Source organism: Quercus suber, unplaced genomic scaffold, assembly GCF_002906115.3.
Source record: "Quercus suber isolate HL8 unplaced genomic scaffold, Cork oak 2.0 scaffold_13, whole genome shotgun sequence".
In the NCBI taxonomy this organism is placed as follows: domain Eukaryota; kingdom Viridiplantae; phylum Streptophyta; class Magnoliopsida; order Fagales; family Fagaceae; genus Quercus; species Quercus suber.
The window spans coordinates 1,097,630-1,125,306 of record NW_027069478.1 but is presented as its reverse complement, the minus strand read 5'-3'; the positions used below and the strand labels follow the sequence as shown (position 1 = coordinate 1,125,306).

General features: G+C 32.8%; 2 protein-coding genes across 9 annotated transcripts; both read left to right on the top strand.

Moving 5' to 3' along the window:
• The first annotated feature begins 279 nt into the window (after positions 1 to 279).
• Positions 280 to 18,588, top strand: LOC111988624 (TMV resistance protein N). Of its 8 annotated transcripts, none has more exons than XM_065779766.1 (12): positions 280 to 523; positions 774 to 1,305; positions 6,066 to 7,164; positions 7,361 to 7,633; positions 7,723 to 8,655; positions 8,776 to 10,354; positions 10,560 to 10,641; positions 11,298 to 11,604; positions 14,976 to 15,005; positions 16,016 to 16,296; positions 17,513 to 17,626; positions 18,348 to 18,588. In XM_065779766.1, the coding sequence occupies exons 2-6, from the start codon at positions 800 to 802 to the stop codon at positions 10,126 to 10,128; spliced, it is 4,164 nt and encodes a 1,387-aa protein (XP_065635838.1). In that variant the 5' UTR covers positions 280 to 523; positions 774 to 799; the 3' UTR covers positions 10,129 to 10,354; positions 10,560 to 10,641; positions 11,298 to 11,604; positions 14,976 to 15,005; positions 16,016 to 16,296; positions 17,513 to 17,626; positions 18,348 to 18,588. The 8 variants fall into 8 exon arrangements, with proteins under 8 accessions (XP_065635838.1, XP_065635835.1, XP_065635840.1 ...); XM_065779763.1 differs by having other exon boundaries at positions 17,723 to 18,588; XM_065779768.1 differs by having other exon boundaries at positions 17,513 to 17,934.
• Positions 18,589 to 18,820: 232 nt separating this feature from the next.
• On the top strand, positions 18,821 to 19,252 carry LOC136070376 (ribonuclease 3-like). Its single transcript, XM_065780258.1, has one exon. The coding sequence runs from the start codon at positions 18,821 to 18,823 to the stop codon at positions 19,250 to 19,252; it is 432 nt and encodes a 143-aa protein (XP_065636330.1).
• The last annotated feature ends 8,425 nt before the right edge of the window (positions 19,253 to 27,677 follow it).

Below are 27,677 nucleotides of genomic sequence, written 5' to 3'. Positions count from 1 at the left end.
TTGATTAAAATAATATAATATTTAAAAAGATTTAATATATATCTTGATTAAATAATAAAAAATAAAGACGGTAAAATTCCTCTTATTAAGTCTTAACAAATTTGTAGAACATAAATAATATCTCAAAAGGTTCAATAAACTAATTTATTTAAAAACCGTTCAAGATAAATAGGAAAGAAGTATTCCACATGGTTCTTTTCTTTTTGCTGAATAGTCAACATGGCTTTTTTAAGTTTTTTAGAATAAAATAACCCCGCTAGTACGTTTTGCCTCTCTTCCCCAAAAAAGAACCCCACTTTACTTGTCTCTCACAGACCCTCTTTCCCTCTCTCGGTTCTCACTTCTCAATCATCTCTCTCTCTTTCTACGTCCGCCTCACTTAACGATCAGAACCCAGGCCAGCCTCAATCTCTCTTTCTTCACTTATTCACCCTCCAACACAAGCAGATTAGGAAAAGCCTCTAATCTATTTCAAGCCATCTCGTCAATCTCTCCCCAAACAAACAGATCCGGCAAAAAAGAGGTAACTTCGGCTTTTGAGTCCTGACAACCATTGCTTTTGTAGAAAAAAAAAAAAAATTTAGGGAAAGAAACCGGCAAACCTGTGCACGGTTCCGACAACCGGACAGTTTGACCGCGATCGGAACGGTTTCCTGCAAAGATAAAATTTCCGGTTTTGTGGGTTTAAAAAACCGGACTAGTGACCGGTTTCTCTCTCTCTTTCTCTCTGTTTTTGGCTTCATTATACCTGATCCATATCTGTTTTTTTGTAGTTCAAGAATCATCAAGTTAACATCCGATGGCTTTTATGGGCACAAAAAGCGCATCGTCATCTTCTTCTTCTACCACGTCTGGATTTAAATACGATGTCTTTCTTAGCTTCAGGGGCAGTGATACCCGTAAAAATTTTACAGACCATCTATATGCTGCTTTGAATCAGAAAGGTATATTCACATTCAGGGATGATGAAAAACTTGAGCGAGGAACATTCATTGCTCCGGAGCTCTTGAGAGCAATAGAAGAATCAAGATTTGCTGTTGTCATTATCTCACAAGACTACGCTTCATCGAGATGGTGTTTGGTTGAACTAGCAAAGATTGTTGAGTGCATGGAAAAGATGAGGCTTATAGTTTTGCCTGTTTTTCACTACATTGATCCTAGTGATGTGAGGAATCTGAAGAAGACTTTTGGAAAAGCCTTTGCTAAACATGAAAAGCGTTACAAAGATAATATAGAGGAAGTATATAGATGGAAAGCTGCTTTGACACAAGTTGCTAAAATTGCTGGATGGGATTTACGAGACAAGTAAGAATTTCTTCACTTGACCATATGATCACTTTCTTTTCTTGTCTTTTTGCTTTTGATTTTCTACTGGCTAGTGATATTTAAGTCAATCAAATTCCAACTTTGATAATTGAGTAACTTTTGCAAAGTTTGTATATAATCAAGTACACTTCAAAGGGAATTTGATAAGTTTCAGTTTCTCGTATAAATTTTCAAGTCAAAAATATTATATAAATCACACATAAGTTAGTAAGTTACTTTATGTATATTTGTTAAAGATAGCAAGTCACAAGTCCATCATTCTTGTCTAATTTCATTGTAGAAAATACAGCTAGTATTCCATTCATGCCCTCTAAACTTGCCTATTCTTAGTATTTTAATTTTTAAAAAAGTAATGCACCAATATTCTTTGAGGTTTCACAAGATGACGCTCATTCCCAAACATTTCAAGATATGACACTCTCATTCTTGAAATTCTATTAAATACAGATAAGTTCATCTCCCCTCAAATCATTACTTTTCTAATTGAATATTCCATTATATAATAGTGTTGTTATAACTTATAAGAGGTGATGAACTTATCTGTTGCATATGGGGTGGAGCCAGACCAGCAGGGCGGGCGCAATTGCCCCCAACCCCACCCCTAAATTCCCTCCGGTTCTCTTAAAAATTAAGATTTCAGTTTTGTGTGTATAAAATATTCTTAATTTAAAATTTTTAATTGAAAATAACACTCTCCAAAAACACAAAAAATCTTATTTGTAACCTTAAAATAATAACATGATATACATTCACATTGAATTAAGTTTCTGTCATTATCTAAAAAAAAAAAGTTATAACATGATATATTATCACAATATCCCCTAATCAATCTGCCAATTTTTATATGTTGTTGTTTTCAGAATTCTTTGGAACTACTATATACTTTCGTCTTTTAATTAACTCTCCCAATATAATCAAGGAAAAAAAAAAATCTTATTTGTAGTGTTAAAATTATGACATGGTATGTTTTCACAATTTTTTCTAACCAATTTTTTGACTTTTACTTCTTGTTTTAAAACTTTTTTTTTTTTACATTGCTATATACTTTTTAAAGGACTTTAAAAAAATCAAAGACAAACATAGAACATTTTAAAATTTTTGAACATATGACCATACTATTAATACTTCCAAGTTAATTTATTTTTTATCTCACTTTTAAGCATTAAAATTATCTGTTTTACTTCTTTGAAATATATATATTATAGTCAGCTTAAATTATGATGTAGTTTAAACATAACAATGACGTCATAATAATTCCAATACTACTAGGTGCTGTCCAAGAAAAAAAAAACCTCTAATACTAGGCTCAAATAAGAAATTGAAACCAATTACCAAAAAAAAAGTTATAACTTACATCTACACTATGTTTTCTTTATCAATCAATTTTTGTTTTGTTTAATAAATTAACTATTTTTTCTTATATTAATAAACATTTTTGGAATTAATTTTTTCTTCAATATTTTATTTTAATCTTATCCCTATAAACTCAAATTCTTGCTCTGTCACTATTTACATTTATTAAACCTCAAGGTAAAAATGTTATTTTGTGAAATCTCAATGGAAGATGGTGTATTTTGCCAAAAAATAAATATCATTAATTCTCGTATCCCACCCACCCTCTCTCTCTCTGTCCCTTTCCTCTGTAGGTACAACTAAGATCATCATAATACACTTTTATCTCTAATCCCAAAAGATGGTGGATCCAATAATGAAACTAGATAAAAAAAAAGAATTGAGCATTTGATTTTATTTTGGTGCAACTTGGATGCGTGGTTCTATATTTGGTGATGTGCTTGGAAATGGATGGTTGCTTTTATGGGTTTTGGTTTTCTTGCTCACAGTTTTGTTTGACTAGTTCTGCTTATTTAGTTCATGTTTTCGTCTAATAGAGACATGTATAATTCCTAATACTAAAGTTTTTAATTCGATAGAATTTCTTTTTGGGCTATGATTTTTTTTTTTTTGGTCGAAGGGCTATGAATCTTGATGTCAAATGGTTTTGGACTTTGGCTAAAACAAATTCGTGTATTTAAAGTCTATGATTTTTAATGATTTACCTAAACAATTACATTAGATTTGTGAGGATTGATGGTCGATGTCAGTTGTTAGTGTATTCATGTTAGCTTACTGGGCTTGGGCCCATTATAGTATTAAACTTGCCCTACATTCTTATTGCTGATACTACAAAAGATACGTCTATATAAAGACTCACTTTTACATTTTTTTTTACCCAAAATAATATACAGAAAAAATTACACAAAATAATAGCTCATTTTTATAGGTTAAATTACAATTCATGCTTAGTAATATTTGGTTTTGTTATTTTGAAAAATTTTAATTAAAAAAATTATAAATTAAGGAAAAAAATATTTATCTTTTCTTTTCCAAATTGAAAGAAAAAAAAGGGAAAGGAATTTTTTTAAAAAATCTCCTCAAGAATACATAAATACAACAAAAATTTATACATATTTAACCCCAAAAAAAAAACTCCAACAAATTTTCTACACAATATTTTTTTTGAAACAACTTTTCTTTACCTTTCCATAATTTTCCCAACAAACAAACAACTTCCACACATTACGCCCTTCTCCATCACCAACAATTTGTTTGTGACACAAGGGATGCAAGTCACCGCCGGAACAAAACTCCATGACAATGCAACAGAGATGCGAGGCTTCAAACTCGGCGTGGAGCTTAGGCCAAAAAGGATGGATGGTCCAACATCTTCCTTTCTATCTCCGCTCTTTGCACCTTCTTCTTCTTCACCAAGGCCTCTTTGTCCACCACCTTCATCACGTAGATGTCACCTGCATTTTAAAAAGTTTGTATTAGTTTTTTAGATTTTTTAATTAAATTTTTTTTTTTTGGGGACAATAACAATATGATCTTTAGCACTCGTTTAGGAGGATGGAATAAAATTAAATGGAAATGAACGAAAAAAATAATGTTAGAATATTCTTCCCTTCCTTTATTTAAGAGTTTTAATGGAGGAAATGTAACCATTCTAATTTTTTACTAAAACTCTCAAAATACTTCTATATATTCTGCCATTTATTTTAAAATATGGGTCTAATGGTAATATTTTCATAAAATGATTCTGTTTCTTTCCTTCTATGTTACTCCCAAACAAAGTTACTTACATTCCATTCATTTCCATTCCTTTATTTTAAAACATCCAAACAAGGATACTTAATTCAATTTCATTCATTTCTTTTCCATTCTTTTCCCTTACTTAAATACATTCCATTCATTTCCATTTCTTTTTTATTATTCATTTCCATTACATTCCATTGAACTCCCAAACGAAGCCTAACTGAAGACCTTAATTGAATAAATTTGAAAATTTAAAATTTAGAGGACTTGATTGAATGGAAGTGAAGTTGAGAATTGAATTGAATTTTGGTCGAAGTTAGATGATGCAAATTGTAATTTAGTCTTTTTTTTTATAATATGACAAATAGTGAATTTTCATCGATAAATCTATAATAGGATTGTAGGGTTTAGAAAATGTTTAACTCTTGTAAAACCATATAACATGTAATTTGAACCCATCCTTTTTATATATTGTTTTACTAGACTTGGCAAATGAGGTGGGTTGATCAAGTTTGGGTTTAACCTAGTTGAGTTTGGGTCAAATTGGTTTTGGGTTAGAAATAGTTTTCCTAAACAGGCCACAAAACCTATGACTCTCTTTTGAGGGCTAGGTCGACCCAATATCACCCATATCTTTTCACATTAAAATATATATATAAAAAAAAAAAAAAATCAATCACTCTATCTTCTCTTCCTTTTATAACAAATAAGAGAACTTATAAACAAAATCACTTAAAAATAAATGTTGAATAACACATAAAATTAAATTTTTTTTTTTTTTGACAAAGTTGAATAATACATAAAATCATAAATGAACATAGTCCAAATTAAATAATACATAAATATTTAAAGTTATATGGTCCAAAGTTGTTAACTAATTTTATCATCATCACACACGAATAGAAAAACAAAAGCTATATTTGGACCATATCACATTAACAACCTCATCAAGTGCACCTATTGCATCCAAAATATAAATAAACTTAGATTATCTTCAAAGATAACTAAATATATAAAATGTTTACTTATAAAATATATATATATATATATATATATATATAAAATGTTACTAATAAATTAAAGGAAATTAAATAAGTAGAAATGACAAAAAAAAAAAAAAAAAAAAAATGGAAGGAAAGAACAAAAAAGGACTCAAAATGAAAAGTTCATGTGTTGTTAAAAAATGGTCAACCTGCAAGTCGACCTGACCCAGACTTTCACAAGATTGAATTTACTCGTCTTTTTATGTGTCCAAAAAAACCCGACCCATATTCATATATATTTTTTCTTCAAGTTTAATTAGGTTAATGAGCTCAAGTCCCATTTTGCCTGGTCTAATTTTGACATGTGATGAAAAAATCCAGGAATAACTGCAATTAAATTATCAATCTCAAAAGCTTTATTGAAGGTTATTAATTTCATATTTAAAGATTTTGGCATATTTTAACCATTCTCACCCAATACCACCATGTAGATTTTTTTTTTTTTATTTTATAAATTTTATTATGAGACCACTACTCAAATCACATATATGTGTGCGTGTGTGTGTAGAAATGCTTTGACAAGCAAGGACAACTGATTTGCTGAATCTTTTCTCTATATGGCCTTTGCTAACTCAACAAATTGTTGTCCTATGTTCGTTGCAGACATGAGGCAAATGTTGTTGAAGAAATAGTTAGAAAAATATCTAATAAATTGATTTCTAAATACTCAATTGTCCACAAGGATTTTGTTGGAATAAACTCTCGTATGGAGGAACTGGTGAATTTATTAGGCATGGGGTTGAATGATGTTCGCTTTATAGGGATTTGGGGAATGGGGGGATTGGGCAAAACAACCCTAGCACGAGTTTTTTATGATAGATTTCGTCATCGTTTTGAAGGCAGCAGCTTTCTTGCCAATGTTAGAGAAGAATGTGGAAAACTTGGTTTAGTTCATTTACAAAAACAGCTTCTTTCTGATATCTTGATTGAAAGAAATATTGATTTTTCAGATGTTCAATGGGGAAGTAATGTGATAGAGAAAAGATTATGTTATAAAAGTGTTCTTATTGTTCTTGATGATGTGGATCAACTTGATCAGTTAGAAGCGTTAGCAGGCAAGCGAGGTTGGTTTGGTCGAGGGAGTAGAGTCATTATCACAACAAGAGATCAACATCTATTGACCAAACATGATGTGGCTAGAGCTGAAATATACAAGGCTAAGGAATTGAATAGTGATGAAGCTCTTCAGCTCTTTAGTCAAAAAGCCTTCAAGAAAGACCATCCTTTAGAAGGTTATGTGGAGTTGTCCAAGAAAGCGATATGTTATGCTCAAGGCCTTCCTTTGGCTCTTAATGTTTTGGGTCCCTTCTTGAAACAAAGAAGCCCTGATGCATGGGAAAGTGCCCTAGATAGACTAGAAGAAACTCCTCAAAAAAAAGTTTTGGATACACTCCGGATAAGTTTTGATGGCTTGGAAGAAACAGAGAAAAAAATGTTTTTAGATATTGCTTGTTTCTTCAAAGGAGAAGATAAAGATCGTGTAACAAATATACTACGAACTCCTCGTTACAAGCCAAGCATTGATATAGATGTTCTTGTGGAAAAATCTCTCATAACCATCTTTAGGGGAAATTTGTGGATGCATGATTTACTGCAAGAATTGGGTCGGCAAATTGTTCATAGCGAGTCCCCTGAACAGCCTGGTAGTCGCAGTAGGTTGTGGCTCAAGGATGATGTCCTTCATGTACTAAAAAATAACATAGTAAGTTGATTATGTAGAATTTTTCTCTTTATTTTTTTTTTCTTTTTCACTAGGTAGATGTATTGTATTTTTCTTTCATTGTTTTCTATCATTTTATAAAATATTAGTTCATCAATATTATTTTCGCTTGAAATTTTAAAATCATTATACATTTGGAAAATTCTATTATGAGTTGACTTGATGCTTCTCCAATTAGGGATCAAAAAATATTCGAGGCATAATGTTGCATTCGCCCCAACCGGTAAAAGTACAACTACACACAGGAGCTTTCAAAAAGATGAAAAATCTCAAATTTCTAATGGTTAAGAATGTACATATTTGTGAACCACTTGAATTTCTTCCCCACAGTCTAATATTTCTTAAGTGGCCCAATTATCCTTTTCACTTGCCATTCGAATATTTTCCTGAACAATTTGTTGCTATTGAGATGCCACATAGTTGCATAAAATTGCCAAAGCTAATCAAGCAGGTATGATTATGTATATTTTTAAATTTTTTTGTTAAAATTTTTATTTCAAATTTTGTTGCAGCTAACTTTTGAATTTTTTTTTCCTACAGGAGCGTCAGTTAGAAAATTTGGTATATGTCAATCTCAAGGGTTGTAAATTTATTAAGAAATTACCTATATTAAGGGTCCCAAATTTAAAGAAGTTGAACCTCTCTTCTTGTGGAAATTTAGTTAAATTCCGTAAATTACAGGCCCCAAATTTAGAGGATTTGGACCTCTCTTATTGTAAAAATTTAGTTAAATTACCTAAATTACGGGCCCCAAATTTAGAGTATTTGGGCCTCTCTAGTTGTGAAAATTTAGTTGAGATCAATGAATGCTTTGGATCTCTTGAAAAGCTTAGAACATGGGATCTCCACGGTTGCAGAAAACTTCAAATTCTTCCAAGCCAGCTCATGTTGAAATCTCTTGTTACTTTTCTTCTTATTGATTGCCCAAGGCTTGAGAAGCTCCCTAATTTTAATCCAGAAATGGAATGTTTAGAGATTTTAAATTTAAGTGGGAGTGGTATTAGAGAGGTGCCTTCATCAATCAAGAATCTCACTAAGCTTCACGAATTAAGCCTTATTGATTGCAAAAACCTTTGGGATCTTCCAGATAGCATTTATAAATTGCAACAGCTTTGGAGATTGGAAACTCCTACTGCCAAATTGAGACCGACGTGCAATTCTTTTGATGGCTCTTTCGGATATGGGTTTATGAACTTGAAAGAACTGGATTTCGTAGGGCGTGAAGCCATAAATGAATTAGATCTTTTGATGAAGCCTGATTACTTCCCCGCATTGGAATTTATAAATCTATCTAAAACCAATATTGTTACCATCCCTGAAAGTATTAGCAGATTTCCCAAATTAAAATCACTTCATATTACGGACTGCAAGCTTCTTCGTGAAATTCAAGGACTTCCACAGTCGATAAGGTTGGTTGAAGCAGAGAATTGCATGTTGTTGGATACCCAATCACCAAGCGGGCTATTGAATCAGGTTTCTCTCTTTCTTTAAGATACATATATATATATAAAGAAACAATTTTTTTTACTTTCTCTAAATACTTTAAGAGATTTGCTAAGTGAAAAATATCTTGAATTTTCTAATTGCATGTAGGTAATAGAAATTATTGGGATTTTACCAAGTAGAGTATGTGGTAGGGCAAGAAGCAACAAATTAATGGATCCACAGTTGACCAATTACTTCCCATCAGAAATTGAGGGTGCTGAATCTGAAGATGGGGACATATCAATGGATCTGCAGTTCACCAATTACTTCCCATCTGAAACTGAGAGTGCTGAATCTGAAGATGGGGACATATCAATGGAGGGTGTTGAATCTGAAGACGGGGACATATCAATGGAGGGTGCTGAATCTGAAGACGGGGACATATCAATGGATCCACAATTCACCGAATGTGAAGATGGGGACATATTAATGGATCCGCAGTTCTCCAATAATTTCCCATCTGAAATTGGGGGCATTGAATATGAAGATGGGGGCATTGATCGTGCTATTACTTTTTGGGGAACTGAGATGCCAAAATGGTTTAATCATCAAAGTGTTGATGATTCCATATTTTTCTTTGTTGGTCGCAAATTTCCAAAATTGGTTATCTGTTTTGATCCTGGACAAGAGTTTGTTTCTGTCTTTCTTTCCATTTCCATCAATGGTTATGAAAAATTAGATAATTATTTTCAATTTTTATATAGATTTGGAGGAAATAATCTACAATTATTTTCTCCAACTCAACGGTCTCTGCAGAGACAATTGAATAAATCAAATCCAACTGACCAGAATCTTGTTAAGGTTTCAATTACAGATGAGTCATTTGACATCTGTAACTATATAAAAAGGTGGGGGGTCCACGTAGAATGTACCTGTCCTCCTCAAGAATCTGCTATACCTAACTTGCCCCTTCTAACGGCTAGATATGATGATGATTATGATGTTGTTGATTACTTGCGTGAGTTGCCATTTTATGGATCCGATGATAAAGAAGAATATCAGTCTCCTCTGGTCCATGATGATGATGTTGTTGATTACATGCATGAGTTGCCATTTTATGGATCTGATGATAAAGAAGAATATCAGTCTCTGGTACATGATGATGATGTTGATGTTGATGTTGATTACTTGCGTGAGTTGCCATTTTATGGATCTGATGATAAAGAAGAATATCAGTCTCCTCTAGTACATGATGATGATGTTGATGTTGATTACTTGCGTGAGTTGCCATTTTATGGATCTGATGATAAAGAAGAATATCAGTCTCCTCTGGTACATGATGATGATGTTGCTGTTGATTACATGCGTGAGTTGCCATTTTATGGATCTCATGATAAAGAAGAATATCAGTCTCCTCTGGTCCATGATGACACATCTATGTCGTGCATGAGTTGGCTAGTTGGGCCCACCACCAAGCTTTTTAAGCTATTTTGCTTTTGCTGCCCCAGAGATTTTTCTTGAAAGGGTTACTGAACTGAGGCCCTTAGACCTTAACCATTAGTGGTGGGTTTTGTTTGTTTTCAACTTCAATGGCCCAAGACTTTGTTAACTTCACTCTCTATTCATTGCGGAAGAAACCAAGGACATTTTGTTGAACTCTGAAGAAATACGCCTCAATCAAAAAATCACATTGAAACTATTTCTCCTTTGTTGTTTCCTTTCGGTTTCTTTTGCATTTGATGCCAAGGTATGTTTCCCTTTTTAGTAGCATTGTTTCATTTGCGTCTTTTACCCAATGGCAATGGATATCATATCAACTTATAAATATTTATTGTGTTTCTGTAAAAAAAAAAATTGGAAACTAAATAAGTTTCTGAACTAAAATTGTTATTTATAAAATAATATTTCATTTTGGTTAATTGGTCTTTTTTTTTTTTTTTTTGTTAATGCAGTTGACTGGGATGGTTGCAGTTGAAGTCACTAGGCCCTAGATTTCCTTCTGCCTTGGATGCGAGCAAAGTCTTGTTTTCATTTGTATGATTTTGTGTTTCCTAGTTTTATTTACTCGTTTGGACTTAATTGGTTTCTTAATTTAAAAAATTATGTACACCAATTGCATAGAATCCTGACTTTTGTAGAAAATGTGCATCACTTTGAATTTTAGAAGCTACATTGAATTTGTTTGGCTTTGTACAAGATTGTTTGAGATAAGTTGTAAGTGATTTGCATCACACCTAAATGGTCTATAATAATTTACTAGGTTAGCTGGTCATTTAAGACAGTTGAAGAGGTGATTTTCAAAGATATAATCTAAAAGCACAAGTCTTTAACATTTTTTGTTCTTTCTCTATTAATTTGGAATATTCGATATAGTGAGGATCACAGGGCCATAATTTTATTATTGTTGGCATAGCAACTATAGTGGCTGTTATAACTCTTTTATTCCTTTAAGTTTTTGCATTTAAAATGATCTTTCTATCCTTTAGATCCTCTGCCCGCATTATATAGCCAATTCTCTAAAGGTCAAACTAAATTTTGAAAGTAGTTTCGAGTCACTCTATTGCCATTAGAATACAAGACAAGCATTAATAGGAAAGCTCCAATTTCAAGTCAGTCTTATGCAAGTAGAAAGGATAGTTGGAAAATGAAAATCAGCATTTAATAGGTTAACCCACTTCTGAATTCTGCAGATGGTTGTGAGCAATAAGCACATCAAACTTCACGGCATACCGTGAACTAAAGACAAGGGCAGTCTAGCTAATTTTTTGTGGAACCTGTAAAAAAATCCTTTGATGGGCCCTCTACATTGAGGTAAACTTGAAGCTCCTTCTTAGCACATTGATGAAGTCCCTTAGACCCAGACTCGGCTTAACCTGCATTACAAATAACTCTTAAGTGGACCAATACAAGGTGAGACACATTGTCTCCTTCAAATTGGAGGAAATGACAAACCTTTCAAGTACTCAAAGAACTGTCTCTTGGCAAGCTTGTCCTCAGGTAAATAATATCCATTGAAATTTATCCATTTAAGAACTTGCCTCAATTTAACTTTCTGCATAAACAACATATTTGATGAGAAAAAGAAGTATACCTTCTGTAATCCAATGCAAAAGTTCCAATTTTCCTATAGCCAGGTTTTTGTTATGAATTTTAGCTGTGATTCAAGTTGGCACTATATGTCACCTAACTTCACAAGCCACAAAATACATGGCCATAAACACTTTTCACAACTTAGAGAAACAAAGATTGATTATAAAAAAACTGCTAGTACCCATCTCAATACTCTAATTAATGCTCCATTTGGATTACGTCCACGTCCACGTCCAGCGCGTCTACGTTTTCTTTTTTTTTAATACCAGAATTGTGTTTCTGGCTTCTTTTGTGGGTCCTGTGTATTGTTCACAGGACTCACAAACTTCTTTTTTTAACAAAACTTTCATTAAAAATGGGTCTCACAGCACTATTTACACATTTAAAAATTATTTTGCTACAGTGTTTTTAGTTTTCAGCAAAATAAGCGGTATCCAAACGCACACTAAGTGGGGGGGGGTTGAAGGGAAGATTGATTGTCTCAGCAATAAAAATTCTGTTCAAGATTCATAAAATGTGTGGTATTCTAACATAAATACCCCAATACTAACCCCCTCCCCAAATCCCATGCTAGAGAAAGGAGAAGCTTCACAATCATGCAAATAAACAATGTGGGTTTAGGACTCGCTTGATATTGTATTTAGATCATGTTTAATCATGATATATGTGTGTGTGTGTGTTTAAAACTGGATGTAGGTGTATTTTAAGAATTGATTTAATAGATGAAAATTAATTGTTACTTATCAAAAAAAAAAAAAAAGATGAAAATTAATTGTTGAAAGCTTTTTGTTTCTCTTTTTCTTTTTTTGGGGGTGGGGGGGGTGGAGGGGATAGGGGGTGTTGAGGAGCTGAAGGACTAAGAGTCTTTTGTAGCATCATTCAAACTAGTTCAAGAGATTTCACAAACAATAAACTTGACCACACATGCTCGAGAGAAATTTTATTTGTTATTAAGGAATTCAAAACCTTGAAAACAAAGTGTCACAAGGTGCACCCCTGTTCAAGTTTTAAATTAGACAGGTCATTCACTAACTCCCAAAACCCAACTTCACTTCATAAATAACTTTTCATTACAGGTAAAAAAAGGCTTTTAAAAATTGTATGTATGTATTATGCATCGAAGTTGCAATTATAATATTGATACAATGACTACTTACCAACCCATGGAAATCAGAAACAAATTACTATCACATCTTGAAACAGAGGTTGGGTAAAGATTCACACTACTTTCTAGGAAGTTTTCATGTTAAATAAGAAGTGAAAAGAAAATTGTACCTGAGTCAAGTCTTTGTACTGGGGTAGCAACTTTCTTAATTTTTAATGAAATTATATATTTATCAAAAAAAAAAAAAAAAAAGCAATGGGATTATCTATTCTCACTAAAGCTAAATGGCTGGTAGGAAATGGGAACTCAATTCCTAATAACTATGAATTTTGGCTTGATGTAAGATCTAGTGTGTTTGGGGCAAATTATCCACATATTACAAGGGCTGTTGATTTTTTTGACCAAGCTACCGCACGATGAAATTGTGCATTAGTGAGGAACTGATATGCATCTCATGTATCTAACTCTATTACTTAGAAGAAGCTAACTCCTAGGTCGGTAAGTGCAGATAAACTGATTAGGCCCCATGAATCAGTCAGGTCTCTTTACTATCAACCAAGCCTACTGACTTCTCTATTGTGAATGCTTATATGGAAGGAGCAGAACTCTGAGATATAGTTCTTAAATGTAGGCCGACCTATGGAAGCTTAAATCCTTTCTCAAAGTGCTTATTTTCCTCTGGAAAGTATTAAATGATAGTCTTTTAGTGAGAAGAGACTTTACAACGAGGAATCTATTCACTGATGCTCTTTTTTCTTATGGTGATTTATAAGATGAATCCTTCTTGCTTTTTACTTTTTTATTAATTGTGTTAGATAGATATTTGTAGTTTGTTTTTTATACTCCTTGGTTTGACTCTTCTCATCCAACCTGTCTATACTTTCCTATGGCATGACCATGAATTTCTTAGATACGTTTGGCCTTAAACATGTGAGGAATCGCAATGTCTAGATTATCACTCCTATGCCTTAGCTTGCTCAAATTTATTAATAGCTTTATGCATTATCTGACATTCTAGGTCAGTATTCCAGTCCTCTAGAAAATTTTGTTTTCCACACTTTGTCAAGATGTTTCCATATTGCTAATGCTTTGTAATGATTTCCTTTGCCTCAACCCCTAGGCAACTATGGTGAAAAAATATTACATCAGGTGGTGCGCTACCAAACCCTCAAAGATAGTGGAGAACACTTTTGGAGCAATTGAATATAATACTTAGACCTAGAACTATTTTTGTATTTTAGGTTTAGTTGTACTCTTGTTCCTTTTCTTATGATATGGGTGAGCATTAGTGCCGTTCTTTTGTTTTTTAACTCTCTCTCTCTCTCTCTGTGTTCCTCCCCTGCTTCTAGACATTGAATTATTCCAGCACCTGCAATTTCTATTAGCAATTTAGGAATGGAAATCTACATAATCATTATTGGACTGCTAATAATCATGCTGGTGAAGTTTATTTTATGAAACAAGTTATGTAGCACCATTAGTTTTTCCTTGATAAGTATCTCATAAATGCATGCTTTTCTGCATAAACAGTTAAATGTTAGTATTGTTGTTTATCAACAAAGCTCAAGTGCTACTGCTGCTTCCTTTTGAAAAGTAGGGGTAAGATGTTGGATAGATAGATCTGATTGAAAAGTGAGAATAATGAACAAGGAAAATGTGAGAAAGCTCCTAATTAGGATGTTTAGCAAAAGAAAACATGTGAAGATTTGGCTCTCACTTTTGTAGTTGGTATGCGTTCCCTGAATATGACTTAGCCTTGGGCATGGTAGATATGTGTTTTGGCTTAACCATTAGATGTGGGTTTTGTTTGTTTTCAACTTCAATGGCCCAAGACTTTGTTAACTTCAGTCTCTATTCATTGTCGAAGAAACATTCTGATGAACTCTAAAGAAATATGCCTCAATAAAAAATTTTCATTGAAACTGTTTCTCCTATGTCATTTTTGTCCGGTTTCTTTTGCATTTGATGGCAAGGTATGTTTCCTTTTTTAGTAGCACTGTTTCATTGGTGTCTTTTACCCAATGACAATGGATATCATATCGACTTATAAGTATTTATTATGTTTCTATAAGAAAGAAATTGGGAACTGAATGAGTTTTTGAACTTACAATTATTATTTATAAAATAATTATTTCATTTCTATTAATTGATCTTTTTTTTTTGGTTAATGCAGATGACTAGGATGTTGTGGTTGAAGTCATTGGTAGGCCCCAGATTTCATCTGTATAATTTTGTGTTTTTTTAAACTAATTTGTCAAATTGAGATGCATAATTTCTGCTCAGCTTACCATGTGGCCTTCCGATGGCAAGGAAAAATCTTACATATGTTTCCTAGTTTTATTTATTCATTTGGACTTAATTAATTTCTTAATTTAAAAAACTATGCACACCAATAGCATAGAATACTAACTTTTGTAGAAAATGTGTATCATTTTGAATTTTAGAAGCTACATTGTTTTTTTTTGGCTGTGTACAAGATTGTTTGAGATAAATTGTAAATGATTTGCATTACAGCATCACACCTAAATGGTCTATAATAATTTACATGATTAGCCAAAAATTATAATGGCTGTGCATTTTAATGTCTTCGGTTGGATCTCTGGAATAATATAGTTCATCTTTGATTGGTTGAAGAGTGAATTTTCAAAGATACAATCTAAAAGCATAGGTCTGTAATATTTTTTGTTCTTTCTCTATTAATTAGGAATATTTGATATAGTGTGGATCCCAGGGCCATGATTTCATTATTGTTTGCATAACAACTGTAACGGCTGTTGTGAGCACTTATTTTCACTAGTCTAAAACTATATTAAAGATGTCTTTACTTTTTTTTTTTTAAAGTATTTATTGTGATAAATGATGTAGATTTATTAATTATGTATCATTAAAAAAAAAGTTATGTCCAAAACTAAAACGAAAATAAATTTATGATCAAGAAAATTCATCTTTAATAAAACTCTTTTGTTCCTTAAGTTTTTGCATTTAAAATGGTCTTTCTATCATTTAGGATCCTCTGTCCACATTTTATATTCAATTCTCTGAAGGTCAAACTGAATTTTCAAAGTAGTTCCGAGTCACAATATTGCCATTAGAATACAAGACAAGCATTAACGGGAAATCTCCAATTTCAAGTTAGTCTTATGCAAGTAGAAAAGGATAGTTGGAAAATGGAAATCAACAATTACTATCTTAACCCACTTCTGAATTCTGCAGATGGTTATGAGCTATAAGCATCTCAAACTTCATGGCATACTGTGAACTGAAGACAAGGGCAATCTAGCAAATTTTTTGTGGAACCTTTAAATAAAATCCTTTGATGGGCCCTCTACGCCAATGTAAACTTGAAGCTCCTTCTCTGCACATTGATGTAGTCACCTAGACCCGACTTGGTTTAACTTGCATTACAAATAGCTCTTAAGTGAAGCAATACAAAATGAGACATATTGTCTCCTTCAAGTACTCAAAGAATTGTTTCTTGGCATGCTTGTCCTCAGGTAAATAATATCCATAGACATTTGTCCATTTAAGAACTTGCCTCAATTCAACTTTCTGTGTAAACAGCATATTTGATGAAAAAAAGAAGTATACCTTCTGTGATCCAATGCTGAAGTTCCAGTTTACCCATTGCCAGATTTTTGTTATGAATTTTAGCTGTGATTCAGGTTGGCACTATATGCCACTTAACTTCTCAAGCCACAAAATACATGGCCATAAACACTCTTCACAACTTAGAGAAACAAGGATTGATTATAAGAAAACTTGTAGTACCCATCCCAATACTCAAAAGACAAAAAAAAGGCTTTTAAAAATTGTATATATGTATTATGCATCGAACTTGCAATTATAATATTGATACAATGACTACTTACCAATCCATGGAAATCAGAAGCAAATTACTATCACATCTTGAAACAGAGGTTGGGTATAGATTCATGCTACTTTCTAGGATGTTTTCAAGTTAATTTTTAATGAAATTATATATTTATCAAAAAAAAAAAAAAAACAATGGGATTATCTGTTCCCACAGAAGCTAAATGGTGGTAGGAAATGGGAACTCGATTCCTAATAACTGACTTTTGGCTTAATGTAAGATCCAATGTGACTGGGGGAAATTATCCACATATTACAAGGGCTTTTGATTTTTTTGACCAAGCTACCACACAATGAAATTGTGCATTAGTGAGGAATTGATATGCATCACATGTAGCTAACTCTATTATTTAGAAGGAGCTAACTCCTAGGTCAGGAAGTGCAGTTAAACTGATTAGGCCCCATGAATTAGTCAGGTCTCTTTACTGTTAACCAAGCCTACTGGCTTCTCTATAGTGAATGCTTATATGGAAGGAGCAGAACTCTGAGATATAGTTCTTAAATGTAGGCCAACCTATGGAAGCTTAAATCCTTTCTCAAAGTGCTTATTTTCCTCTGGAAAGTATTAAATGATAGTCTTTCGGTAAGAAGAGAGTTTACAACTAGGAATCTAATCAGTGATGATCTTTTTCCATATTGTGATTTATAAGAGGAATCCTTCTTGTTTTACTTTTTATTAATTGTGTTAGATAGATATCTGTTTTTTTTTTTTTAAAATTTTTTTATCTACTATACGTTTGGCTAAATGTTCTCCTTGGTTTGACTCTTCGCATCCAGCCTGTCTATACTATCCTATGGCATGACTATGAATTTCTTACATATGTTTTGCTTCATTTTCAGGTACAATGTCCATTTTCTATAGTTTTATCTAGCAAAACCCTGAGGATTTTTTCACTTTGTGTGATTGTACACACATCGACTATCAGCTCTATGGGGATGTGGCAAATGCATCAAGTATGAAAAAAAAAATATCTTTCACATATTCTCTCCTCCTTGCATATTACATGCCTTTTCATGATCTTATAATTCAATTGCAATATAATTTTTCAGGGAGTTCGTGCCCTTAAACATGCAAAGAATTGCATTGTCTAGATTATCACTCCTATGCCTTAGCGTGCTCAAATTTATTAATAGCTTTATGTATTATCGGACATTCGAGGTCAATATTTCCTATCCTCTGGCAAATGTTGTTTTCCACACTTCGTCAAGATGTTTCCATATTGATAACGCCTTGTAATGAGTCCCTTTGCCTCAACTCCAAGGTACCTATGGTGAAAAAATATTACATCAGGTGGTGCGCTACCAGACCCTTAAAGATAGTGGAAAACACTTTTGTATCAATTGAATATAATACTTAGACCTAGAACTATTTGTATCTTTGGTCTAGTTGTACTCTTGTTCCTTTTCTTTTGCTATGGGTGAGCATTAGGGCCATTCTTTTGTTTTTTAACTCTCTCTCTCTCTCTCTGTATGTGTTTTTCCACTGCTTCGAGACATTGATTGTTGCCTGCACGTGCAATTTCTATTACTAATTTAGGAATGGAAATCTACATAATCATTATTGGACTACTAAAAATCATGCTGGTGAAGTTTATTTTATGAAACATGTTATCTTGCACCATTATTTTTTCCTTGATAAGTGTCTCATAAAATGTATGCTTTTCTACATAAACAGTTGAAGGTTAGTACTGTTGTTTATGAACAATGCTCAAGTGCTACTGCAGCTTCCTTTTGAAAAATAGGGGTAAAATGTTGGATAGAGAGATCTGATTGAAAAGTGAGAACAATGAACTAGGAAAATGTGAGAAAGCTCCTAATCAAGATATTGAGCACAAGAAAACTTGTGAAGATTCAGCTCACTTTTGTAGTTTGTATGCATCCCTTGAAGACTACATATCAAAGTCAAAAGAAATGTGGAGGTAAAAGAAATCATTTTGTACATTTTTTTTAAAATTCAAGCTTTTCAAAAATATTAGTTTGTTCTCATTGTCTATAAATACTATTAAACTGAAGCGCCTAACTTTTTGTTGACCTTCTATAATTATGCCATGTAAGCTTTAGAAGTCTCACAAATTTACACATTACCATTATTAACTTTTTCTTATATATGAATCAGGTATATGATGGTTTCTGTAGCTCTCAGACCTCATGACCAATCTGCAAAAGGATCAGCCATCACTTAGCTGCCCAAGTAGCAATGGCTTTAGGTTCCAGTCACATGAATGGGAAAAACATGGGGCTTGCTCAGAATCTCAACTTGACCAGCATGAATACTTTGAGGCGGCTCTCAATCTAAAGAAGAAAGCAAACCTCCTACAAATACTCAGGATTGCAAGAATTGAACCAGATGATGGATTTTACAGGTTAGACAACATTGTAAAAGCAATAATAAAGGGCATTGGGCACACCCCTAGGATAGGGTGCAATAAGGATTCAGATGGTAACAGACTAACAGCCAACTTTACAAAATCTACTTCTGTGTGGACAGTTCTGGGTCAGAAATCATCGAGTGTCCAGTGCCTCCGAAAGGAAGATGTGCTTCAAATGTTCAGTTTCCGAAGTTCTAAAGATTGTGGTTGAGGACTAACTAGAGGAATATTTCTCTTATCATCATTTACTAGTTATAGTCTGTTTATGTTTAGTCTTGAAACAAATTACTATAATTTGTCACCTTCTCTATAATAAACCCTTGGCAAGCTTATGCATAATTCTAATTTGCGCAATAAGTCATCTTTTCTCTGTACAAAGGTGTATGTCGTATTCAGAGAATTCCAGCTAGGAATTTATACTCACTCCTAGAGGACATTATCAATTGAATGTAATGCCCTTTGGACTTAATATAGTTGCTAAAGTTTTTGAACGACCAATAAACAAAAGAAGAAAATTTTTCCTCAAAAAAAAAAAAAAAAAACAAAAGAAGAAAAATACATTCCCATTCATTTTCTTAACAAGGAAAATCTTTCATCCATTTATGAACTCTATTACCTAGGAAATAAAGTTTTTTTTTTTCCCTGAAATTTGAACATACTTATGATCTATATTCTATATCTTCACTTTAATCTTCATTTAAATCAGTAAAAAGACATCTAAAATAAATAGATAATTCAGTGTTTTTTGTTGATGGAAAAAAAAAAAAAAAAAATTCAGTTAAAAAGCCATTTTTTTGGAACTTCACTACCCCACCGCTCCACTTAAAGAAGACAAAGACGCTACTTTGAGACCACCACCTGAAGCTATCTTCATTATTTGCTTCTCTGTCTGAATAATTTTTCTCTTTGGACTGAATTATGGATGGTTAAGTTTATGTGAGAGCCTTCATTTGTGGAAGAACGGGGTCAAACAATCTAAATTGGTTCCTTTCGGGCTTTGTAATAACTAGGCATAGGCTTGTTAAAGAATCCGTTGTGTTTTCTTTGCATAGTACATAGAGTTCCAAAGGTTCATGTGGATGTTAGTCCGTATGGAGACAACTTATTTAACTGAAATTGAAAACTTTTTATTAAAAGTACGGTAGATAAAGCTAAAAGCTAGCTAAAATAGTACAGTAAGACTTATGAATAGTACCAAAAAGTGCAATAGGACCCATGAATAGTACCAAAAATAAGCTAAATAGTAAAAAAAAAACTGCATTTTTCAGCCAATGTCAAACGCTCAATTTACACTCCTAGTATATGAGTTCCACTCGAGTCTAAAATCTAGTTCTTGAGAAAGAGAATAAATGCATTAATATTATTGCGATGGACTAGTGATGGAAGTGAAACGAAACACCTAAATAGAGATAAAAATTAAAATTTTAAAAAAAAAATGAGAAAGAGAAAGAAAGAAAAAGAGAGGCATTGTCCAACATATTTTTTTGGATAGTTTAAGACCAATTACATACAATTTGTTGTCTCCAAATTTTCTTCCATCCCTCCTAACAAAACTTTAAGACCATTTATTCAACAAAGATTAGTTAGAAGTACAAAAATTTGTGAAAAATAAAAGAAAAAAAGAAAAGAAAGAAAGAAAGAAAACATGAGAGTTTATGTGATTTAGCCTTATGGCCTATATTTACGGGACAAGAGCCTAAAGAGCTATATTTTCGCATACATTTTTATTGATAATGCATTACAATAGAATCTGTATTAATAATGAGATTACAATATTACACACAAAAGTATATAAAAAAATAATAATAATTTTAACTGCATATTGATTTTTTTTCTCAATCCAACAATTTTTTTTAATAATTAATGCCATAATTTTATTTTGAAATCAATGTATTGATTTGGCCTTCAATGACTTTTTTTTTTTTTTTTTGGAGGGGAGGTCTTGTTCCTTTTCTACTGCTATATCAATGTATTGATTTGGCCTTCAATGACTTTTTTTTTTTTTTTTTGGAGGGGAGGTCTTGTTCCTTTTCTACTGCTATTGGTGAGCCTTAGTGCCATTCTCTCTCTCTCTCTCTTTCTTTCTCTCTCTCTCTCTCTCTCTTCCCCTGCTTGACATTGAATGTTGCCTGCACTTGCAATTTCTATTGGCAATTTAAGAATGGAAATCTACATAATCATTATTGGACTACTAAAAATCATGCTGGTGAAGTTTATGAAATAGGTTATCTAGTAGCGTTATTTTTTCCTTGATAAGTGTCTCATAAAATGTATGTTTTTTGCATAAACAGTTAAAGGTTAGTACTATTGTTTATCAACAAAGCTAAAGTGCTACTGCAACGTCCTTTTGAAAAGTAATTGATTTAATAGATTAAAAGTAATTGTTGAAAGTTTTTTGTTTCTACTCTTCTTCTTTTTTTTTGGGTGGGGGGTGGGTTTGGGGTGTGGAGGAGCTGAATGACTAAGAATCTTTTGTAGAATCATTCAAACTAGTTCAAGAGAGTTCACAAACAATAAACTTGATTACACATGCCTGAGAGAAATTTCATTTGTTATTAAGGACTTCAAAACCTTGAAAACAAAGTTTCACAAGGTGCACCCCTATTCAAGTTTTAAATTAGACAATTTATTCACTAACTCCCAAAACCCAACTTAAATTCATAAATAATGGCATATTTGATAGACTGTAATTGGCATACTAATGTAATAATTATTCCTATGGTTTAGCTATTTTTTAGTTTGTTTATATTTTTATTTCAATGAATAGTCATTCCTTATGAATAGCTATTAATCAAAATGAGGAATAATTATTACTCTCAAAAAAAGGGTTGTGTTAGTTATTCCTTAATAGGTGCAATAATTTCTAAAATTAATATATTTACAAATAAACAAACTTTCCATATACATGTAACAATAAAAAAAAAATCATAAAAAATAACACATATCCCTTTCAAATTTAAAAAATAGCCATTTTTAAGGAAATATATGTTGGAGTTTATGCCCTAAAATCCAATTTATTGACATGTCATAAATAATTAAATTGTTTAATTATATGAGACTATTTATTGATGAACTAATGGGACATTATCTTAGTCTTTGAGATGTATTATATGTGATTTATGTGAGTAAGTCACAGAAGATATAGATCACAAGTTCCTTGTAAACTCAAAACATAGTCGGTGATGAAATTGGGCGTTTCATCTGCGAAGACTATAACACATCAACGAAGATGGTTTGTTTTGATCATGGAAGTGGAGACTTCTAGTTGATGTGTTGATGTGTCTTAAGAGTTAAGACATATTGAATTGGACCACTGTGAGATTAATTATTAAATCAACAACTGTCACCTGAATAATTAATCTCACGACTTCTAATTTCGTAGACTCTCAATTCTGAGAGGATAGTGAACCCGATCATGAAATATAGGTTACTTTGATATATCAGGAGTAAGATCTAATATTCACGGTCAAAATCTCAGTATGTTAGGTAACCACACGTAGTGTTGAGGGAATACATATTCTCAAGATGAAATCCATAATCTCTTTTTATAGAGACACGAAATATCTCCTTGAGATAAGTTTAATGGGAACTGGTTATTCAGGGCGCCCACTTTAGTAAGGAGTTACTAAAACTTATATTTATTGAAATCAGATTTCAATAAATGTGAATAACTAAAAGATTAAACCGAGTACTTAAGGATAAAGTAGTTGTTTACAAAGTGACCGTTTATTATGACTTTGTTCACTATGGATATTTCATGGAGGGGTCAAATGATATCATTAGTCTTGGGATATAATTTATTAATAAGGCTTAGAGTGCAATTATATTTATATAGTGATATTAAATATAATTAATGGTAACTTTGGACTTGTTAAGAGTTGACAAAAAAGCCCAAGGCCTATTGGAGTTAGAGTCTTATTTATTCCCTTTGGTCTCATCTCAAGCCACAAACTAAAACCCAATTGGGTAGACCCAAAAGGCTAACCCAATTAAATAATCGGTTTTTATTTAATAAGAGTTATTAAATAAAGTAACTACCAAGGTAGTTAGTATGTACGTATGATGAAAAGAAAAGAAAATAGTTTTTCTCTACAAGGAGAAGAAGAATGATTTTTCTTTTGAGAATCAACGTACATAAAGACTGATTGAGAGACCACACTTCTTGGGCACCATATGGAATTGAGATGAAGATTAAAGGTATTCTCAAGTCTTGGTTTTTAATTTCACTGCATCAAGGTATGCTTTTTATTATTTGTTCTAAAATTCAAGGTTACATGTTATTTCTCATGAATGAAGTAGATCTGTGATTGTTGCTTCCGCTGTGTGTTTTGTATAAGATGCAAAACCAGATTTTCCAACAATATAATTATATGAGCAAGATATTTCCTAAAATAAATTTTAACTTTTATTCTAATATTATAACTCACAACCAAACTTATGAATAAGTTTAATTATTACATTACAACACATTTTATTCCTAATAATAAATATTACAATTCTTATCTCCTTTCAGTGTACCAAACATGCCCTAACTTTTCATTACATGTCAAAAGAAAAAAAAAGACATTTAAAAATTGTATATATGTATTATGCATCGAACTTGCAATTATAATATTAATACAATGACTACTTAGGACTTACCAACCCATGGAAAACAAAAGCAAATTACTAACACATCCTGAAACAGAGATTGGTTGCAGATTCACGTTACTTTCTAAGAAGTTTTCCTGTTAAATAAGAAGTGAAAAGAAAATTGTACTTGAGTCAAGCTGCGTATTGGGGTAGCAACTTTCTTAACTTCTAATGAAATTATATATATATATTTATATATACGCAAAGCAATGGGATTATCTATTCTCATAGAAGCTAAATGGTTGGTAGGAAATGAGAACTCAATTCCTATTAACTATGACTTTTGGCTTAATGTACAAAATGAGGTGTCTACACCTATTGTTAATGATAATTTGGATCTACAAAACCTCATAGGCATGGAGTGTGAGGATAAATAAGCAGAGCAGGAGTATTGGGCTGTGGGCCATACCCGAGGACATATAGGAGCCCTGAGGAGGGTTGAAAGGTTTGATAAGCTTTGGGGTCGATAAGCTGAGGATAAGGGAAGATAATAGCGGACAGGCGATAGTTCCTGAGGAGCCGAGCCTCCTCGGAAAGTATTATGGAAGGATGGAGCCCAGCTATCCTGGGAATTCTGTACAAAAGGGAACTGTTCTTCTGAGGATAAACATCAAGGAAAGTAGCCAACAACAAAAGAGGAAATATTTGGGGAGAAGGCTGCCACCACCACATTAAATGCTTTGCACCAAACCAACTAGCCCCATTTATGTGGAGATAACACCTGAACAATGATATCTTAGTTTACAACTATTCACAAAGCTTCCAGGAGGTTTGTGATGGGACAAGCATCCAAGAGATCACCTATAAGATCAACAAGTGGAAGGTTGGGATGAAAGATGGAAGGATTATATAAGGGAAAGGCCCCCATAAAAAATGGGGCAGGTAATCTGAGAAGGAAGAAAAAAGAAAAGAAAAAAATACCTTGCACTTAGATAAACTTGAGTGAATATAAGAACACTTCCATCCTCGGACTTGACCGAGGAGTGTTATTTCTATTAAATTGTGTTTTCTTGTCTTCTTGGCACGAATCTAGTCAATTAAGGCCCATACTTGATTTGCTGAGACGGTTTCCTGTAAAATCCACTCTCTAACAAATATATTGTTTTGGGCTTATTGGGCCATCATCCATTGCTGGTGGGTTGAGAGTCTAATTCTAGTCCTTACAGAGGCATATATAATAACCGAAAATTAAGTGAGGATGGCAAAGAGAATGTGCCATGCATGCATGTAAACCTAGATAATTAATAGAGATAGAAGTAGCTATAACAGATGAAGCTCCAATATTTGGTATTTTATGGATGTGAAAGTGTTATATTATAAGTTCTATTATGTAATACCTATCAAAAATTTTATGTTCAGAGTATAAAAGCAAGGTACTTTCTTTTCAAATTAGTATTTTGTGGATGTGGAAGCATTCGTCAATATATGATGACTTATAAGCACTGTATTGAACTCTTGGTAAATTTCATAACAATTGACTTGAAGGTTTTTGAACTTTCTTTTCAATTTGTGGACAAACTATTTCATCAAATTTTTTTTTTGTTTTTGTTTTGTTTTGTTTTTTTTATAGTTAGATAGCTCCAACAAATAGAAATCTAATATCAAAATATTAACTTGACATGACTTACTTTATTAAAAATTACATGCAATTGATTGCAATTTTTTCTTGGTGAGTTTTTGCTTTTGGAAAACACAAAAATATGATTTCTTGCTTTCCGCCATGTCCATGGAGCACCCCACGCTAAACCCACATCCCAAATACCCATTATGTGTTTGAGTCACCACCACGAAATCCTTAAGCCTAACCAATTGGCCCATATCATAATCCAAAAACAGCCACCTAAGCTGCCATGAGACTTGAAAAAAATAAATAAATAAGTTTAACATAGTTCTTAACATCTTTTTATTCTTATTTCTTTCCATACATATAAAAGAATAAAAACGAAAAAAAAAAAAAATCAACTCAATACAAGTTGAGTAATACAAAAATCCATAAATTAATAATCTAATACTAATAGTCTAATAATTCCATAAATGAAAAAAAAATGTGTATATATTTTATACACGGAATTCACCAACTAAAACCTAGCATCTTAGAATTAGCTTGTAATCTTCATTTACAGATGTATGTGCACTATCATTCAACATGCACTTACTCATTGTTCTAAAAAGTAGATAACATAAAAGTGAATTACACAAAGATTTGCCACTTATGAAGAAAAAATTATGTAAGAGACCAATTATATTTAGTGTGCCAATTCATCATTGTGGGTCATTCCATTTTGCAAAGAAAAAGAAGGTTGCAATAATTGTTGAACTATTTAAAATTTTTATATACTTAGTTTTCAAATAACTTAATTTTTCTTATTGAGGTAAAATGAATTTTTTAAATATTTACATTGCTTTTAAAAGAAAATCTATTAGTTTTTTTGCAATGTGGTATTATCATTGAGTTGTTCATTGAATTTTGTATTTGAATTAATGATAATAAGCTTTGGAATTGTAAAAGACTTTGGATTAGTTTCCAATGGATATGAAGTAGATTTAAATGAGAAACTAGTTGTTCTATGAGTTTAAAATAGTTTCAAATTAGAGGTATTTGACACAAATTAGGGTGAATTTGAAATCTACTTTGAAGCCCTTGGCACATAATTTGAATGGATTAGATCTTTTACATTAATAAGTTCAATTAATGTTGTGGGGGTGGACTAAATAAAAGCAGTTTGCTCATGGGCTTAGAGACAAAAAGGAAGGAAAAAGGTAAAGAAGAGCAAGATAGGCCCGGCATATGTAAATTCCCACCACCACCTCTAATTTTTCCACCTCCAATGCTGATGTGGCTGAATCTGGACTCTACACGTGGAATGACTATGAGCAAGGAAAAGAAACGTTGGCTGGGAGAAGGGATCTTTGGTTTGTGCCAACGGTGTGACCATCTTTGGAAGAGTGAGATTTGCACCTGACATGGACACCCAACACTCACAAAAGGAGGATAGTGACCCTCTTTGGTCAGAGGTTATGAAATTCTTCCCTCCTTTTGGCTGTGCTTGTGTTGGACCACTGTTGGGGACGCGTGCATTACTCTCAATGCTCCTGATGTCCCTTTTCTTATCCAAGTATTGCTCCTCACGTAGTAGCAGGGTCACTTTTCACGCCGCTATACTGACCTCAGCGTGCTTACTCTCTCTTCTCCAGCCACTACATAGTACAACAATTGTATTAGGGTTCAAATGGGGGAATCACAGTTTGACATTTGTCTTGTGTACCTAGCAACATTCCTTGGACTATAAGAGGAACATGTTGCAAGACTATTAGGGCAAGAACCAGGATAGAACTGATAGACCAAGAATGTATTGACCCCTTTGGTAAATTAAATCAATTAATTAAGCCAAGTAAATTAATTAGATTCAATTACATGCGATATGCGTGGTAGCACAAACAAATCACTAAATAACTAAATGTAGCGGAAATTAAATTTAACATGGGTGATTTGTTTACGAATGGGGAAAACCACTGAGGCAAAACCCCACCGGGTGAATTTAAGGTCACAACTCCCGAGAATCCACTATTATCAAAACAAGTAGTTACAAGTAAAGGAATCTCAGTACCTTATACCAACCTACAGTTGAACCCTTACCCTAATACATAATTGGACTTATAATGTAGTGACAATCTCTCCTTTCAATACATGGCTCCAAGTATGTGACTAACCAATCGATGCACGAATCCTAGTATGTGACTAGCACACCAACTTGAGAAAGACGTTGGCTGCAAAGTTTTTCAGTTCATCCACACGATGAAGATCAAGAACCTCCTTGATTACAAAACCCTTGGTGCATAAACGCAGCAGCTTCTTTAAGAGAAAGATGAACTAGGGCAAATTGTCTTCGGTCACAATTTAAGTGAATAATTACTTTGCATCAAGTTACATCACCTTAGACGGCCCTTAAAATAATCCTTATATTTGTCATGGGTGCCATCAGCATAGATCCAAACATAAAGAG

Bases quoted from the DNA above. Each gene is read 5' to 3' on its own strand.
- LOC111988624 (XM_065779771.1), top strand. From the start codon at position 800: ATGGCTTTTATGGGCACAAAAAGCGCATCGTCATCTTCTTCTTCTACC. The intron at 7,634-7,722 runs GTATGATTATGT...TTTTTCCTACAG, and splicing joins TGCCAAAGCTAATCAAGCAG to GAGCGTCAGTTAGAAAATTT. The intron at 8,656-8,775 runs GTTTCTCTCTTT...AATTGCATGTAG, and splicing joins CAAGCGGGCTATTGAATCAG to GTAATAGAAATTATTGGGAT.
- LOC136070376 (XM_065780258.1), top strand. From the start codon at position 18,821: ATGACCAATCTGCAAAAGGATCAGCCATCACTTAGCTGCCCAAGTAGC.